General features: G+C 46.2%; 2 protein-coding genes across 5 annotated transcripts in view; one reads left to right on the top strand and one right to left on the bottom strand.

Annotated features, from left to right (window-relative positions):
* LOC106596177 (uncharacterized) overlaps window positions 1-957 on the top strand; it is a 20,226-nt gene extending 19,269 nt beyond the window's left edge. For both annotated transcript variants that reach the window (XM_045714371.2, XM_082973166.1), the window contains one exon: window positions 809-957. In XM_045714371.2, the coding sequence (XP_045570327.2) occupies window positions 809-900 (92 nt within the window). In that variant the 3' untranslated portion in view covers window positions 901-957. The remainder of the gene's footprint in view (window positions 1-808) is intronic.
* Window positions 958-10,832: 9,875 nt separating this feature from the next.
* LOC123741589 (protein THEM6) overlaps window positions 10,833-16,610 on the bottom strand; it is a 29,584-nt gene continuing 23,806 nt past the window's right edge. Inside the window, exons 3-6 of one of the 3 annotated variants that reach the window (XM_082973164.1) lie at window positions 15,719-15,998; window positions 12,464-15,447; window positions 12,050-12,095; window positions 10,833-11,821 (exon numbers count right to left, since the gene is read on the bottom strand). In XM_082973164.1, coding sequence (XP_082829290.1) covers window positions 15,319-15,447; window positions 15,719-15,998 — 409 coding nt within the window. In that variant the 3' untranslated portion in view covers window positions 10,833-11,821; window positions 12,050-12,095; window positions 12,464-15,318. Of the gene's footprint in view, window positions 11,958-12,049; window positions 12,096-12,463; window positions 15,448-15,718; window positions 15,999-16,610 lie in introns of all 3 variants that reach the window. The other 2 variants (XM_082973165.1, XM_045714370.2) reach the window with 2 other exon arrangements.

Below are 16,610 nucleotides of genomic sequence, written 5' to 3'. Positions count from 1 at the left end.
GCTGTGTACTGCATACTGTGTACTGCATACTGCGTATTGCGTACTGTGTGCTGCATACTGTGTGCTGCATACTGTGTACTGCATACTGTGTGCTGTGTACTGCATACTGTGTACTGCATACTGCGTATTGCGTACTGTGTACTGCATACTGTGTGCTGTGTACTGCATACTGTGTGCTGTGTACGCATACTGTGTACTGTGTATTGCATACTGTGTGCTGTGGACTGCATACTGTGTACTGCATACTGTGTACTGCATACTGTGTACTGTGTATTGCATACTGTGTACTGCATACAGTGTATTGCATACTGTGTACTGCATACTGTGTACTGCATACTGTGTACTCCATACTGCGTATTGCGTACTGTGTACTGCATACTGTGTGCTGTGTACTGCATACTGTGTACTGTGTACTGCATACTGTGTGCTGTGTACTGCATACTGTGTACTGCTGTACTGTGTGCTGTGTACTCCATACTGCGTATTGCGTACTGTGTACTGCATACTGTGTGCTGTGTACTGCATACTGGCATGACTGTGTACTGCATACTGTGTGCTGTGTACTGCATACTGTGTACTGTGTACTGTGTACTGCATACTGTGTGCTGTGTGACAAATAAAATTGTATTTTATTTTCATTTTTCTTGTGTCTCTGTGTACCGAAGGTAAGTTTACGAACCGTACTCACGTGTGAAACTCGCCTGAGACTCAAGTGCCGACCCAATGCCTAGGCTTTAGTTTAGCGGGCTAAAACACTTCACCTGCATGCGTTATGACATCACTAAAAAAAAAAATGTTTGTGTTGCAGATTGCCGTCACCTGATTCGCCGGTGCCTCGCTGTCAGTCCTGACGACCGGCCAACCCTGGAGCAGATACAGCGACATCCCTGGATGCAATAGAATAGACTATATTTCATCTGTAACGTCCTAAATAAACATCGGCAGCATTCCTATTCATGTCAATGTCATCCCTGACTGATGGTAGATAAAATTATATGGGAATTCAAATCTCACCCTACGAGGTCCAGATTACTGCTGTTTTTTCTGTTCTACCTGATAATGAATTACACCCAGCTGATGTCAGGTTTAAATCAGTCCCTGATTTGAGTGGAAAAATGGGAAAAAGAAATCAGTAGAACTGGTTTATTTATTTTACCTTTATTTAACGAGGCAAGTCAGTTAAGAACAAATTCTTATTTTCAATGACGGCCTAGGAACAGTGGGTTAACTGCCTTGTTCAGGGGCAGAACGACAGATTTTTACCTTGTCGGCTCGGAGATTTAATCTTGCAATCTTTCGGTTACTAGTCCAACGCTCTAACCACTAGGCTACGCTGCCGCCCCAGAGGTTTAGAGGTCCAGAGTTGAATTTGAGGGCTATATGGTATTGATGAATAGGGGAGTTTGTTATTTATCATCTTTCTGAGGCATCAGAGTCCACCCAGCGCTATTTTTACAGGAACATCACTCTGCGTACGTCTCTCACGCACTGAAGGTTGAAGGGTGCTTTGCACGAGAAAGGTGAGTTGTAGCTGTGCCAGCACAGACCAACCAGGAAATCCCAGATTGTACCTTTACGGCTGGTATCAGGATTAGCGTCTACCTAGCTAGCAAGAACAACCTAACAATGTGGCAAGCTCTAATAACAGGTCTGTGATCTGCATAGAAATACACTCAGCCACGACCACAGGATCATAAACACACTCCTTCATACATCTGTCTCTTGGGTATTCTCTGGGTGAACCAGGGGCTTGAGCTGCTCAGCGAAGTCATAAAGCCTACATCCTTTTCAATAACCATATAGCTAAAACCACTATTGGCTTCATTGATTTACTGCATTTATTTTCTTGTAATTGTAAACTAGGCTATTTGCTGGCAGATTATTTTAAATATTATTTTAACAGTAGGCCTACCGACACAATAACCTCATACGGGGTTATTGACCACCATCCATTGGTTGAATAATAATAAGTGGTGATTATCTGGCGTTGGGGAGAGACAGCACAGCACACGGGAGAAAACACCTTCCTGGTCTGCCTCTTCCTGGTCTGCTTACCCGTTTAGTAGGATGGGTTTATGTGTGTGTGTGTGTGTGTGTGTGTGTGTGTGTGTGTGTGTGTGTGTGTGTGTGTGTGTGTGTGTGATTGTTATCTGGCCTTGGGGAGAGACAGCACAGCACACGGGAGAAAACACAGCGCTGCAGGAAGGGCTGCAGATTAAGTGAAATACATAATTACTTTTCGTTAGCCTATGCTATCGGTTGTATTTAAGACATGGGTCGTTCGTTTTATTCATCTCCGTATGTAAATGTCAGAGTAGCTTGTCATTTTTGGTAATTTGTGTGTTATAAAAAAATATATAGTTGTAATGTCTGCAGTCATGTAAAATTGCAGGATATTATTTAGGGAAAAGGCCCTTATTTTTCTAGGACCCACAAAACCTCAGCCTCCTGGTATTCAAGACTGAGCCCCGAAACATCTCAGCCTCCTGGTATTCAAGACTGAACCCCGAAAACATCTCAGCCTCCTGGTATTCAAGACTGAACCCCGAAAACATCTCAGCCTCCTGGTATTCAAGACTGAGCCCCGAAAACATCTCAGCCTCCTGGTATTCAAGACTGAGCCCCGAAAACATCTCAGCCTCCTGGTATTCAAGACTGAGCCCCGAAAACATCTCAGCCTCCTGGTATTCATTCCTGTTTCAATACTGCAACACTATGAGTCATGATATATATTCCTGCCGCACAAAACTGCACGGTCAGGAACACTGTAGCCTATAATTCAGACACTTTTCCACGGCTCTACAGTTCTTTGAGATGGGTTGTTTGAAAATGCTCTTATTGAAATATTTATCATGTGATGTTACCAGAATGTGATTAAAAACAGAGGATACAGCATCTAATACAGACGCAGCAGGCACCAGGGCAATATGAAATGAAATAATTGAATTTAACCGAAAGGGCAAACGGACAGCTTTAGATGAACTGTGTCGTGGTCTACATGCATAGAGTTGGAGCATATTGTTCTAGACACAATTCATCCAAACACTGGTTTACGTTGGAAACATCAGCAATGTAGTGTGTTAATGTTTGTGTTCCATGATGCAGTAGTTGCATGAACTTGGCTGTAAACCCATCCTACTCAACGGGTAAGCAGACCAGGAGGAGGCAGACCAGGAAGAGGCAGACTGGGAAGAGGCAGACCGGGAGGAGGCAGACCAGGAGGAGGCAGACCAGGAGGAGGCAGACCAGGAGGAGGCAGACTGGGAAGAGGCAGACCAGGAGGAGGCAGACCAGGAGGAGGCAGACCAGGAGGAGGCAGACTGGGAAGAGGCAGACCGGGAGGAGGCAGACCAGGAGGAGGCAAACTGGGAAGAGGCAGACCAGGAGGAGGCAGACTGGGAAGAGGCAGACTGGGAAGAGGCAGACCGGGAGGAGGCAGACCAGGAGGAGGCAGACCAGGAGGAGGCAGACCAGGAGGAGGCAGACCAGGAGGAGGCAGACCAGGAGGAGGCAGACCGGGAAGAGGCAGACCGGGAAGAGGCAGACCGGGAGGAGGCAGACCAGGAGGAGGCAGACCAGGAGGAGGCAGACCAGGAGGAGGCAGACCAGGAGGAGGCAGACCAGGAGGAGGCAGACCAGGAGGAGGCAGACCGGGAGGAGGCAGACCGGGAGGAGGCAGACCGGGAAGAGGCAGACCGGGAAGAGGCAGACCGGAAGAGGCAGACCGGGAAGAGGCAGACCGGGAAGAGGCAGACCGGGAGGAGGCAGACCGGGAAGAGGCAGACCGGGAAGAGGCAGACCAGGAAGAGGCAGACTGGGAAGACGCAGACCGGGAAGAGTAAATAGCAGTGGGTGATTTACATTGTCACAGCCATGGGGCCAGTTCAAGTGGACCCACACAAAGAGGTTAAAAAGAATATGGTCTATCTCTGAGTACCTCCGGAAAAGTTTAAAATAATATTCTGTATATTGCAATTAAAGAAATCAGAGTTTAACATCCTGCTTTATAAAAAAGTACAATTATTGGTGAAGGACTAGAGGTGATTTACCGCCATGTCAATAACCACAAAGCCCTTAATCAAATCAAATTTTATTTGTCACATGCGACAAATACAACAGGTGTAGACCTTACCGTGAAATGCTTACTTACAAGCCCTTAACCAACAATGCAGTTCAATAAATATAGTTAAGAAAATATTTACTAATTATTTAGAGACATCAGTTATCAAACCGATCTCGACAAACCATTTCTGTATGGACCTCGCTTTGTGCACAGGGGGCATCGTCACGCCAAAACAAACTGTTGTCACAGAGTTGGAAGCACAGAATCATCTAGAATGTCATTGTATGTCGTAGCGTTAAGATTTCCCTTCACTGGAACTAAGGGGCCCGAACCAATGAAAAACAGCCCCAGACCATTATTCATCCTCCATGTTCTTATTCCTATTCTTCTAATTATGGCCATATAACACAAAGTGTTTTATTGCTATTATAAACTTATAGCCGTGGTATATCAGACGGGTACCATAGGTATCAGCCAATCAGCATTCAGGGCTCGAACCACCCAGTTATTATAAATAAAAATAAATAAAAAAAAATCTAATTGTTGAAAATCAGATTTCCCCCCCGAGCTGATCATTGTCTGCAGGCAACTCTAATCGTAGTGTAATGAAACAGGCAGGGAGAGTGAGCTAGTCCGTGGTGGTCAGCGAACCCTCAACCTTCTGGCCTGCAGTCCTGCGTGGCATCGACTATTCCACAAAAATCACGCTGAAGTGGTAAAGTTGATATCCGCGTTTATAAACACAGCTACAGTTATTATTTGTGGTCATAGACATTATTTTGAGTTAACTCTATGAAGAAGGAAGGGGTACCATTTATTTTAGGGGAGGATCATGTGAAAATATTTAGAAAGTTGGAGGGAGGAGCATTTTGCTTCATGACACCTTGAGTTGCACCCTCAACCCTAGTAAATTTCAAATCTGTCCTTCAGTTAGTAACAATAATTCTCTCAACAGTACATTTGACAACGACATAAATATATAAGTTATTTACTACTAATTATTTACCTGCTTTAGCAATGTCATCGTATTCCCCATGTAACTCTCAACCTGTACGCTCTCGTTGGCTGGCCTTCGCTTCATACTCGTCGCCAAACCCACTGGCTCCAGGTCAACTACAAGACCCTGCTAGGTAAAGTCCCCCCTTATCTCAGCTCGCTGGTCACCATAGCAGCACCCACCTGTAGCACGCGCTCCAGCAGGTATATCTCTCTGGTTACCCCCAAAGCCAATTCCTCCTTTGGCCGCCTTTCCTTCCAGTTCTCTGCTGCCACTGACTGGAACGAACTACAAAAATCTCTGAAGCTGGAGACTCATATCTCCCTCACTAGCTTTAAGCACCAACTGTCAGAGCAGCTCACAGATCACTGCACCTGTACATAGCCCATCTATAATTTAGCCCAAACAACTACCTCTTCCCCTACTGTATTTATTTATTTTGCTACTTTGCACTTTCTTCCACTAAAAATCTACCATTCCAGTGTTTTACTTGCTATATTGTATTTACTTCGCCACCATGGACTTTTTATTGCCTTTACCTCCCTTATCTCACCTCATTTGCTCACATTCTATATAGACTTATTTTTCTACTGTATTATTTGACTGTATGTTTGTTTTACTCCATGTGTAACTCTGTGTTGTTGTATGTTGTCGAACTGCTTTGCTTTATCTTGGCCAGGTCGCAATTGTAAATGAAAACTTGTTCTCAACTTGCCTACCTGGTTAAAAAAAAAGATGAAATTAAAATAAAATAAATAAAAAATAAAGAGCCATCATTGGGACAGCAGGTGATTTCTGGGAGCGCTGGTGTGCCATCCTGAACAAATGCTCTATTGATTTAATGACATTAATTGTTGACCAGTTAAATAATGATTTTATTGTAATGGAAAAACACGATTGAAGAGAAACGCACAGCTCGTTACTGACGACGTCATACTCAACGAACTGATGAGAACTAACCAAGCGCCTCGGGACAAGATGTCCACAGGAATAAAGGAACTTAAAAATCTAAGAAATTCAACCAAAGACAAAAAAAAATAGATGAGATACGGCAACCCGACAGGGTGAGAAGAAACGCCTACAGGAAGCAGAGGACACGGTCCCAGAACCCACGGGACTGAGTCTCTTTCATTTATTAAAACTAATTATTTAAGACTTTCGGTGTTTAGGTAGACATGTTTACGTTTTTTTTTTTTTTAGAAACATCCGTTTAAGGGAATACTTTATCTCCCTTAAATCGGGATGTTTCTACTGAACATGTAGGTTGCTCACCTGCGCATACTCTGACACCGTTTAGAAGTGAGAGTTATTTTGTACCTCCAGCCAATCGCATTCACTCTATCGAGACATATTGCAGACTTGTTTAAAAATATGTTGTTGATCTCCTTAAGAACAAACAGGAGAACATATCTTTCCATAATTTACCTCAGGATGAAAAACAAGCTTCGCTGGATTTACAATCCGATACGTCAGTCCTAACCCTCCCTGCTAAGGGTGGGTCGGTCTCAGACCAGCTCCCCTCCTCCTAAAGGACACCAGCAGTATGATCTCAGAACAGCTCCCCTCCTCCTAAAGGACACCAGCAGTATGATCTCAGAACAGCTCCCCTCCTAAAGGACACCAGCAGTATGATCTCAGAACAGCTCCCCTCCTCCTAAAGGACACCAGCAGTATGATCTCAGACCAGCTCCCCTCCTAAAGGACACCAGCAGTATGATCTCAGAACAGCTCCCCTCCTCCTAAAGGACACCAGCAGTATGATCTCAGAACAGCTCCCCTCCTCCTAAAGGACACCAGCAGTATGATCTCAGAACAGCTCCCCTCCTCCTAAAGGACACCAGCAGTATGATCTCAGAACAGCTCCCCTCCTCCTAAAGGACACCAGCAGTATGATCTCAGAACAGCTCCCCTCCTCCTAAAGGACACCAGCAGTATGATCTCAGAACAGCTCCCCTCCTCCTAAAGGACACCAGCAGTATGATCTCAGAACAGCTCCCCTCCTCCTAAAGGACACCAGCAGTATGATCTCAGAACAGCTCCCCTCCTCCTAAAGGACACCAGCAGTATGATCTCAGAACAGCTCCCCTCCTCCTAAAGGACACCAGCAGTATGATCTCAGAACAGCTCCCCTCCTAAAGGACACCAGCAGTATGATCTCAGAACAGCTCCCCTCCTCCTAAAGGACACCAGCAGTATGATCTCAGAACAGCTCCCCTCCTCCTAAAGGACACCAGCAGTATGATCTCAGAACAGCTCCCCTCCTAAAGGACACCAGCAGTATGATCTCAGAACAGCTCCCCTCCTCCTAAAGGACACCAGCAGTATGATCTCAGACCAGCTCCCCTCCTCCTAAAGGACACCAGCAGTATGATCTCAGAACAGCTCCCCTCCTCCTAAAGGACACCAGCAGTATGATCTCAGAACAGCTCTCCTCCTCCTAAAGGACACCAGCAGTATGATCTCAGAACAGCTCCCCTCCTCCTAAAGGACACCAGCAGTATGATCTCAGAACAGCTCCCCTCCTCCTAAAGGACACCAGCAGTATGATCTCAGACCAGCTCCCCTCCTCCTAAAGGACACCAGCAGTATGATCTCAGAACAGCTCCCCTCCTCCTAAAGGACACCAGCAGTATGATCTCAGACCAGCTCCCCTCCTCCTAAAGGACACCAGCAGTATGATCTCAGAACAGCTCCCCTCCTCCTAAAGGACACCAGCAGTATGATCTCAGAACAGCTCCCCTCCTCCTAAAGGACACCAGCAGTATGACCTCAGAACAGCTCCCCTCCTCCTAAAGGACACCAGCAGTATGATCTCAGAACAGCTCCCCTCCTCCTAAAGGACACCAGCAGTATGATCTCAGAACAGCTCCCCTCCTCCTAAAGGACACCAGCAGTATGATCTCAGAACAGCTCCCCTCCTCCTAAAGGACACCAGCAGTATGATCTCAGAACAGCTCCCCTCCTCCTAAAGGACACCAGCAGTATGATCTCAGAACAGCTCCCCTCCTCCTAAAGGACACCAGCAGTATGATCTCAGAACAGCTCCCCTCCTCCTAAAGGACACCAGCAGTATGATCTCAGAACAGCTCCCCTCCTCCTAAAGGACACCAGCAGTATGATCTCAGAACAGCTCCCCTCCTCCTAAAGGACACCAGCAGTATGATCTCAGAACAGCTCCCCTCCTCCTAAAGGACACCAGCAGTATGATCTCAGAACAGCTCTCCTCCTCCTAAAGGACACCAGCAGTATGATCTCAGAACAGCTCTCCTCCTAAAGGACACCAGCAGTATGATCTCAGAACAGCTCCCCTCCTCCTAAAGGACACCAGCAGTATGATCTCAGAACAGCTCCCCTCCTCCTAAAGGACACCAGCAGTATGATCTCAGAACAGCTCCCCTCCTCCTAAAGGACACCAGCAGTATGATCTCAGAACAGCTCCTCACCTCCTAAAGGACACCAGCAGTATGATCTCAGACCAGCTCCCCTCCTCCTAAAGGACACCAGCAGTATGATCTCAGAACAGCTCCCCTCCTCCTAAAGGACACCAGCAGTATGATCTCAGAACAGCTCCCCTCCTCCTAAAGGACACCAGCAGTATGATCTCAGAACAGCTCCCCTCCTCCTAAAGGACACCAGCAGTATGATCTCAGAACAGCTCCCCTCCTCCTAAAGGACACCAGCAGTATGATCTCAGAACAGCTCCCCTCCTCCTAAAGGACACCAGCAGTATGATCTCAGAACAGCTCCCCTCCTCCTAAAGGACACCAGCAGTATGATCTCAGAACAGCTCCCCTCCTCCTAAAGGACACCAGCAGTATGATCTCTATCATTGAATCTCTTGATCGTCTCCCTGGGGAATACTCAGAGGGCGATATTGAAGCTATGGAACATTTTCTTCTGCAACGTGACCCTGATGAACTACCTTCCAGTGCTGCATTATAACATTGGCTGAAATAGTACTCACACACACAACTATTTCATGTTTCTAAATGATTTCTTTATTCAGATGAAGGGTACTGCTATGGGATCCCCCATGGCTCCTAACTATGCTGATTTGGATGTGGGTTACATGGAGAAACAAGTCTATTTTCAATCCTGGAGAAAATGTTTTCTTGCCTAACATCGTTATTTGGAGACGGTATATTGATTATATTTGTGTTCTATGGAGGGGTGATGCAGAACAGCTCCAGGTGTTCCATGCTTTTCTTAACTCCTGTTCTGAACATCTGAGATTCACTCTGCAATCTGACACACGTCAAATCAGTTTCCTGGATCTTCTGATGTTGTGTGAAGATAATGTTCTATACACTGATCCTAACAGGAAACCTACTGATCCTAACAGGAAACCTACTGATCGTAACAGGAAACCGACTGATCGTTACAGGAAACCTACTGATCTTTACAGGAAACCTACTGATCTTTACAGGAAACCCACTGATCGTAACAGGAAACCTACTGATCTTTACAGTTTGTTGAGGGCTGATAGTTGTCACCCACTCTGACATGTTACCATGGTAACCCTATTACCACCACACAGGAAGGTATGACCACTCTGACATGTTACCATGTTAACTTCCTGTCTGGTGGTAATGGGGTTACCATGGTAACATGTCAGAGTGGTCATAACTTCCTGTCTGGTGGTAATGGGGTTACCATGGTAACATGTCAGAGTGGTCATACCTTCCTGTCTGGTGGTAATGGGGTTACCATGGTAACATGTCAGAGTGGTCATACCTTCCTGTCTGGTGGTAATGGGGTTACCATGGTAACATGTCAGAGTGGTCATACCTTCCTGTCTGGTGGTAATGGGGTTACCATGGTAACATGTCAGCGTGGTCATACCTTCCTGTCTGGTGGTAATGGGGTTACCATGGTAACATGTCAGCGTGGTCATACCTTCCTGTCTGGTGGTAATGGGGTTACCATGGTAACATGTCAGAGTGGTCATACCTTCCTGTCTGGTGGTAATGGGGTTACCATGGTAACATGTCAGCGTGGTCATACCTTCCTGTCTGGTGGTAATGGGGTTATGACCACTCTGACATGTTACCATGGTAACACCAGACAAAATGCATATAGGCACAGTATCTGTCACATTGTTATATTAGCAGAACACTACTTCTATGGTAATATGGAAATGGTTTATTCTACATGGACCTGCTATCAAAACACTTAGTTTAGAATATCCAGGGATCCTGGCTCATGTTGACTCCAATACTTCCCCCAGTTGTGTCCAGTTGGCTGGATGTCCTTTGGGTGGAGGACCATTCTTGACACACACAAGAAATTGTTGAGCGTGAAAAACCCAGCAGCGTTGCAGTTCTTGACACAAACCAGTACACCTGGCACTTACCACCATACCCCTGTTCAAAGGCACCTAAATATTTTGTCTTGCCCCTTCACCCTCTGAATGGGACACATACACAATCCATGTCTCAATTGTCTGAAAAACAGGCCACTTTTACAATGAGTGGTTACTCAACGAGCAGTATCGTCCCAGCTCAGTCTCCCTGGCAACACCCCGACCGTTAAACCTCTGGGCGGGAAGAGACAGCAGCAGAGAGATGCGCCTGGTCTGGTCTGGGGGAAACTAAAATCTCACCGTCCTCGCGGCTATCGTTGTATTAACTAGCTATTTACTTAATGAACAGTGAGTTATCAATTTAAATACTCAAAACAACAAATTAGCAACATTGCTAGTTCGGATGTGTGCGGGTGTTCTAGTCGGACTGTCGTCCAGTGTTGAACACAGTAACTCAATGCAGTCAGGGATTAAAGTAACCAGAAGGTTAAATATAGGTTTTTATTCCCCCCCCCCCCCCAAAAAAAAATGCATTCAAAATAATTAACATTCAATTCCAATCATTATATATACTCTGCATTCAATTCAATATTTAGATCTACAGACATCAACATAAATAAAATGTAAAAAAATAAATAAATAGACAATTAACATCATCAATAAATGATAGAAACACTGACTGTAATAAAAACACAGAATGGAGAAGCTTTGGTGCATTATTTATACGCAGTAAACACAAGATAGAGTTCCCTAACGTAAAGTTACCTGCATTGCCCAGGTTTCTCTGATATTACGAGTGAGACATCTCACCGTGGGATTCACCAGAATCTCCTAAATAGCTCGGGGGAACCAATCATACACATCTACCAGGGACAGTCTTCAATATCATCCCTCAGGATGCTCTCTGAAGCCAGGCAGTCTTCAATATCGTCCCTCAGACGCCCCACCACCGAGGACAGTATGTGCCAATGAAAGCGCAGTGACGTCTGGTTGGTAGAACCTCATAACTATATGAGGGGATGCCCAACAAACCACATGGCAGATCTCCTGTAAGGAAGGAGATGCCCTTCAACAGAGGCCAAGAGGTAGTGAGCCCTCTGGGCCTCTGGAGGCTGTAACCCCCTTGCTATTGAAGGCCAATATAAAAGCTTCCACATCCAATGAGATAACCGTTGACCCCTTTGCAGGGAGGCACCTAGGACAAGAGTTGGTTGAGCTTGCGCAAAGCTGTCGTCCTATCCAATTATATTCGCAACGCGAGTACTGGACAGAAAATGGGGTAGCCCATCCTCTTCCATAGAAGGGAAAGTCGGCATGTGGAAAGCAACACAAGCTCCAAGGACAGACAATTGTAATTGCAGTCAAGCTTGGGCATAAAGGTGGGGTTGGGCAACAAGGTAACCTTTGGAAAAGCCCAAGGCAAACTGCAGACAGGAATGGAGAACTGTTAGGGATGGACCTCCCTGGCTCTACAGACAGGAATGGAGAACTGTTAGGGATGGACCTCCCTGGCTCTACAGACAGGAATGGAGAACTGTTAGGGATGGACCTCCCTGGCTCTACAGACAGGAATGGAGAACTAACAGGGGATGGACCTCCCTGGCTCTACAGACAGGAATGGAGAACTAACAGGGGATGGACCTCCCTGGCTCTACAGACAGGAATGGAGAACTGACAGGGGATGGACCTCCCTGGCTCTACAGACAGGAATGGAGAACTAACAGGGGATGGACCTCCCTGGCTCTACAGACAGGAATGGAGAACTAACAGGGGATGGACCTCCCTGGCTCTACAGACAGGAATGGAGAACTAGACAGGGGATGGACCTCCCTGGCTCTACAGACAGGAATGGAGAACTAACAGGGGATGGACCTCCCTGGCTCTACAGACAGGAATGGAGAACTGTTAGGGATGGACCTCCCTGGCTCTACAGACAGGAATGGAGAACTGTTAGGGGATGGACCTCCCTGGCTCTACAGACAGGAATGGAGAACTGACAGGGGATGGACCTCCCTGGCTCTACAGACAGGAATGGAGAACTAACAGGGGATGGACCTCCCTGGCTCTACAGACAGGAATGGAGAACTGACAGGGGATGGACCTCCCTGGGGGACTAGTAAAGAGGTCTGAAAGGATGTTAGATCTCCCTGCTCTGAAACGGCTCAAAAGGCTGCTGTGAAATAACCTCGAGCACAATAGACAAAGTGCCATGACGGGACTCATGACACGCCACCTTCATAAAACGACATAAAATAGTTGTTTTCCCGCCGCGTTATCGTCAAAGGTTATATGACAGACAGAGATAGCAACTGATCAGACCTTAATAACAGTAGAGAAAGTCTTCCGTCTGTCCAAAAGGTCCTGCAGGAAGCGGTAAAACCTCAGATACAGAACATTGGTAAGGAATTATCTGTTTTTTTTAGGTCACCATTTTTATTTATTTTTTTAAATACCGCTTGTTTCCATAAAGCGAGCGTGTAGAATGAGCCCTAACACTCTGGATAGACTCAATACTCCAGATGTAACCTCTCACGGGCCAGAGGCCAGGGTGGACAGTCTCAGTTAATTTTGGTCAGCAGATCTCTGGGTAACAGAGAAGTTTCACAAGGCTTGTTGTACAGCAGGACAATGAGCTCCACTATCCACAGCTTGCCTTGCCACCAAGGGGCTACCACGTTACTTATACGCGGAGTAAAGTCATCCCGTATATATGGTAGCCCAGCATGGGCACAGGTGCGCTGGTTCGAGGCGTTGATTGGTAAAACCTTGGGCCGAGCTAGCAGGTTCCATGGCTAATTCGAGAACAAAGTGAAACGTAACTACCATTCACCAGTTGGGGGGTGGGGTGGAAAGCTAGCGAGTTAGCACAGCGCTGACCGGAGAAGCCAATCCTTTAACAATGTGAGCGCAGCTAACGTTCGCCACAAGGGGCTAGTAGCACGGCTAGCCAATGGAAGCTAGCGCTATGTTGGTCTTGCGATGAACAAAAAAAAAGTGTGCTTCTCGAACGATAAGCAGTGACGCTAGGATGGTCGGTCTGGTCGACGTCGGTGGTGGGTTGAACTAAACTAGAGAGAGCGAACTAATAATTCTACCCTTCCAGGTAGGAGAGCTGGCCTTGAGGCTAAGCTAACCAAGTCTCCTTAGCTAGCTGTGTGACGCTAGCTACAACAGGAGACGAATGAAGTAATTTTAGTAATTTAGCAAAAGCTCTTATCCAGAGCGACTTACAGGAGCAATTAGGGTTAAGTGCCTTGCTCAAGGTCACCGAGGTCACCAAAATACGGATAACCTGCGTAACCTTACCGTTAAACCCGTGAACAGGAAAACAGATGGTGCTGAGGAGAGCCAAGTAGAGCTCCTCTGTGTGGAAGAGAGGTGAGAATGATCAGAGTGGCAGGTGAGTGGCTCTTTAGTACGAGGGGAGGGGCTCCCTCATTCGCCACTCGACCCGTCAGTCTCCGACAGACGTTTACGATTGGTCCTTCGAGCTACTTAGGAAATTCTGGTGAATCCCACAGACGTCGAAATGAATAATTGAAAGAGCCTATCTTGAGATACATGCACACATAACTAAAACTATTATTACGGTAAGAGTTTTCATCTCAGGTTAGGATGAATCCCTTAACAACACGACGGTCCTCTATCCTGCGAGGCGAAATGACCAAAGTGCTATCTAGTGGCCTCATGGGTGAAATGGGATTCATATTTTTCATAATTAACAAACATTCCGTTTTTATTTTAATTTTTTTACGCGGAAAATCCAGTGTTTCTATGTCAAGCGGTTATGTTATATTCCAGTCTTCTGTGACGTATATGAAGTGTAATATCGGGATGCAAACTAAACATTTTATACATTTCATCTCTATATCTGAGATGGTACAGGTGTCTTCTATCTTTAAGCCCATAACTAGCTGCGTGATGTGTATACATTTGTTTCCAAGTAGATGTGTTTAAGAATAACCAAGATTCACTCGGTGTGATCCGGATTTATCCCACTGCAGTAAACGGCTATTAAAAGGACATGATGATCCTGATTTAGCCCACTGATCCTGATTTAGCCCACTGGTCCTGATTTAGCCCACTGATCCTGATTTAGCCCACTGATCCTGATTTAGCCCACTGATCCTGATTTAGCCCACTGATCCTGATTTAGCCCACTGGTCCTGATTTAGCCCACTGATCCTGATTTAGCCCAATGATCCTGATTTAGCCCACTGGTCCTGATTTAGCCCACTGGTCCTGATTTAGCCCACTGCAGTAAAAGGTTAAAGCCACTTGGCCCGTAGTAGTTTTGTATTTTAAAATCATAATGAATAAGTTCCTGTATTCTGAGGGAGCTGTCGGCCATGTTAGTTTAGTTCCTGTATTCTGAGGGAGCTGTCGGCCATGTCAGTTTAGTTCCTGTATTCTGAGGGAGCTGTCGGCCATGTTAGTTTAGTTCCTGTATTCTGAGGGAGCTGTCGGCCATGTCAGTTTAGTTCCTGTATTCTGAGGGAGCTGTCGGCCATGTCAGTTTAGTTCCTGTATTCTGAGGGAGCTGTCGGCCATGTTAGTTTAGTTCCTGTCAGTCACGTCAGTTTAGTTCCTGTATTCTGAGGGAGCTGTCGGCCATGTTAGTTTAGTTCCTGTATTCTGAGGGAGCTGTCGGCCATGTCAGTTTAGTTCCTGTATTCTGAGGGAGCTGTCGGCCATGTCAGTTTAGTTCCTGTCAGTCACGTCAGTTTAGTTCCTGTATTCTGAGGGAGCTGTCGGCCATGTCAGTTTAGTTCCTGTATTCTGAGGGAGCTGTCGGCCATGTCAGTTTAGTTCCTGTATTCTGAGGGAGCTGTCGGCCATGTCAGTTCTTGGCCCTCACCTGATTCAACAGCTGATAAGCAGATTAGTTGAATCAGGTGTGCTTGGGACCGGGCTGCAACAATGTATAATGTTAGGGTTACTCAAGGAATGTGTGTATCACTTGTCTTTGTCTTCCTGTGCTCCAGTCTTGTCCTCTAGTCCGCTCTGGGCTCTCAGGGCCTGGCTGCTGGCTGAGATGAAGCTGATCCAGTGCTGCAGATCCTCAGGGTAGTCGGGACACTCCACCTGAACACACACAGAGAGCAGAGGACTGAGTGATATCACATGCATCAAAGGTCCCCTCTCATCCCTCCTCCCTCCGTTCTACTCCCTTTCCTTCATCCCTCCTTATCTCATCCCTCCTCATCTCATCCCTCCCCCCTCCGTTCCACTCCCTTTCCCTCATCCCTCCACCTCTTCTCATCCCTCCCTCCCTCCCTTCTTCTCATCCCCCCCCCCCCTCTCATCCCTCCCCCCCTCCTCTCCACACCCTCACTCTCCTCCATTCCTCTCCTACCTTCCTCTTGCAGAGCAGCTGTAGGATGCTCTCGGGGTTGCTACGGAGAACGTTCTGTCTGCACAGCATCACCGCGGAGATGAACCCGTCGCCCTGGGAGACAAACCGCTGCTCCACGAAGAATGATTTGTCGTCCCATGCCACGATGCGAGTGCGCAAGTCAAATGCTTCCCCGAAGGCCAGCGAGCGTCGGTAGCGAATAGTGGAAGCCCCCACCACCATGGTGGCCCTCAGGGTGCGTAGGGTCTGAAAGATCCCGTTCCTCATGTAATGGTGGAACCTGGAGGAGGAATAGGGAACCAGTACAGGCATTACCTTAATGCCTTTACGTCCATCTGAGTGATTCTCAACAAACCACTTTGAAAAAAAAAAACAAATGGTCTGTAGCAAATTGAGTTACAAAACCATGATGCATCTGCAAAAAAAAAAATAAAGAAATCAAACTATCATTCTGAGAACTAAGATGTCTAGGTGTAGGGGAAGTGTCTTCATTTAAATACATTATTAATAATAATTTAATAATACAGATTATTTTTGTTTTGTTTTTACATATTTTCACCACAAATTCTAATTTCCCGAAATGTATCCGGATTCAAAAGGAGCTATTTTATACAATTTGACTTTACAAAAACCTAACTTACTTGAATACAACACAAAATATGTTGCTTTAGTTTGTCCATAAATCATAAAAATGGTATACGAGGTTAAGTTGACATTAAAATACGTTTATTACATAAAAAAACACACCCAGGATGCATCATCGACAGCAGGGGATCTTAAACTATTTCAGCTCCAGATCCGAGACATTGACCGTTCTCCCGTGACCCAAACGAGACATTGACCGTTCTCCCGTGACCCAAATGAGACATTGACCGTTCTCCCGTGACCCAAA

The sequence above is a fragment of the Salmo salar genome, chromosome 03 (assembly GCF_965601325.2).
Source record: "Salmo salar chromosome 03, fSalSal1, whole genome shotgun sequence".
Classification (NCBI taxonomy): domain Eukaryota; kingdom Metazoa; phylum Chordata; class Actinopteri; order Salmoniformes; family Salmonidae; genus Salmo; species Salmo salar.
Note: the sequence above shows the minus strand (reverse complement) of the source record. Positions and strands in the feature narration are given on the sequence as shown.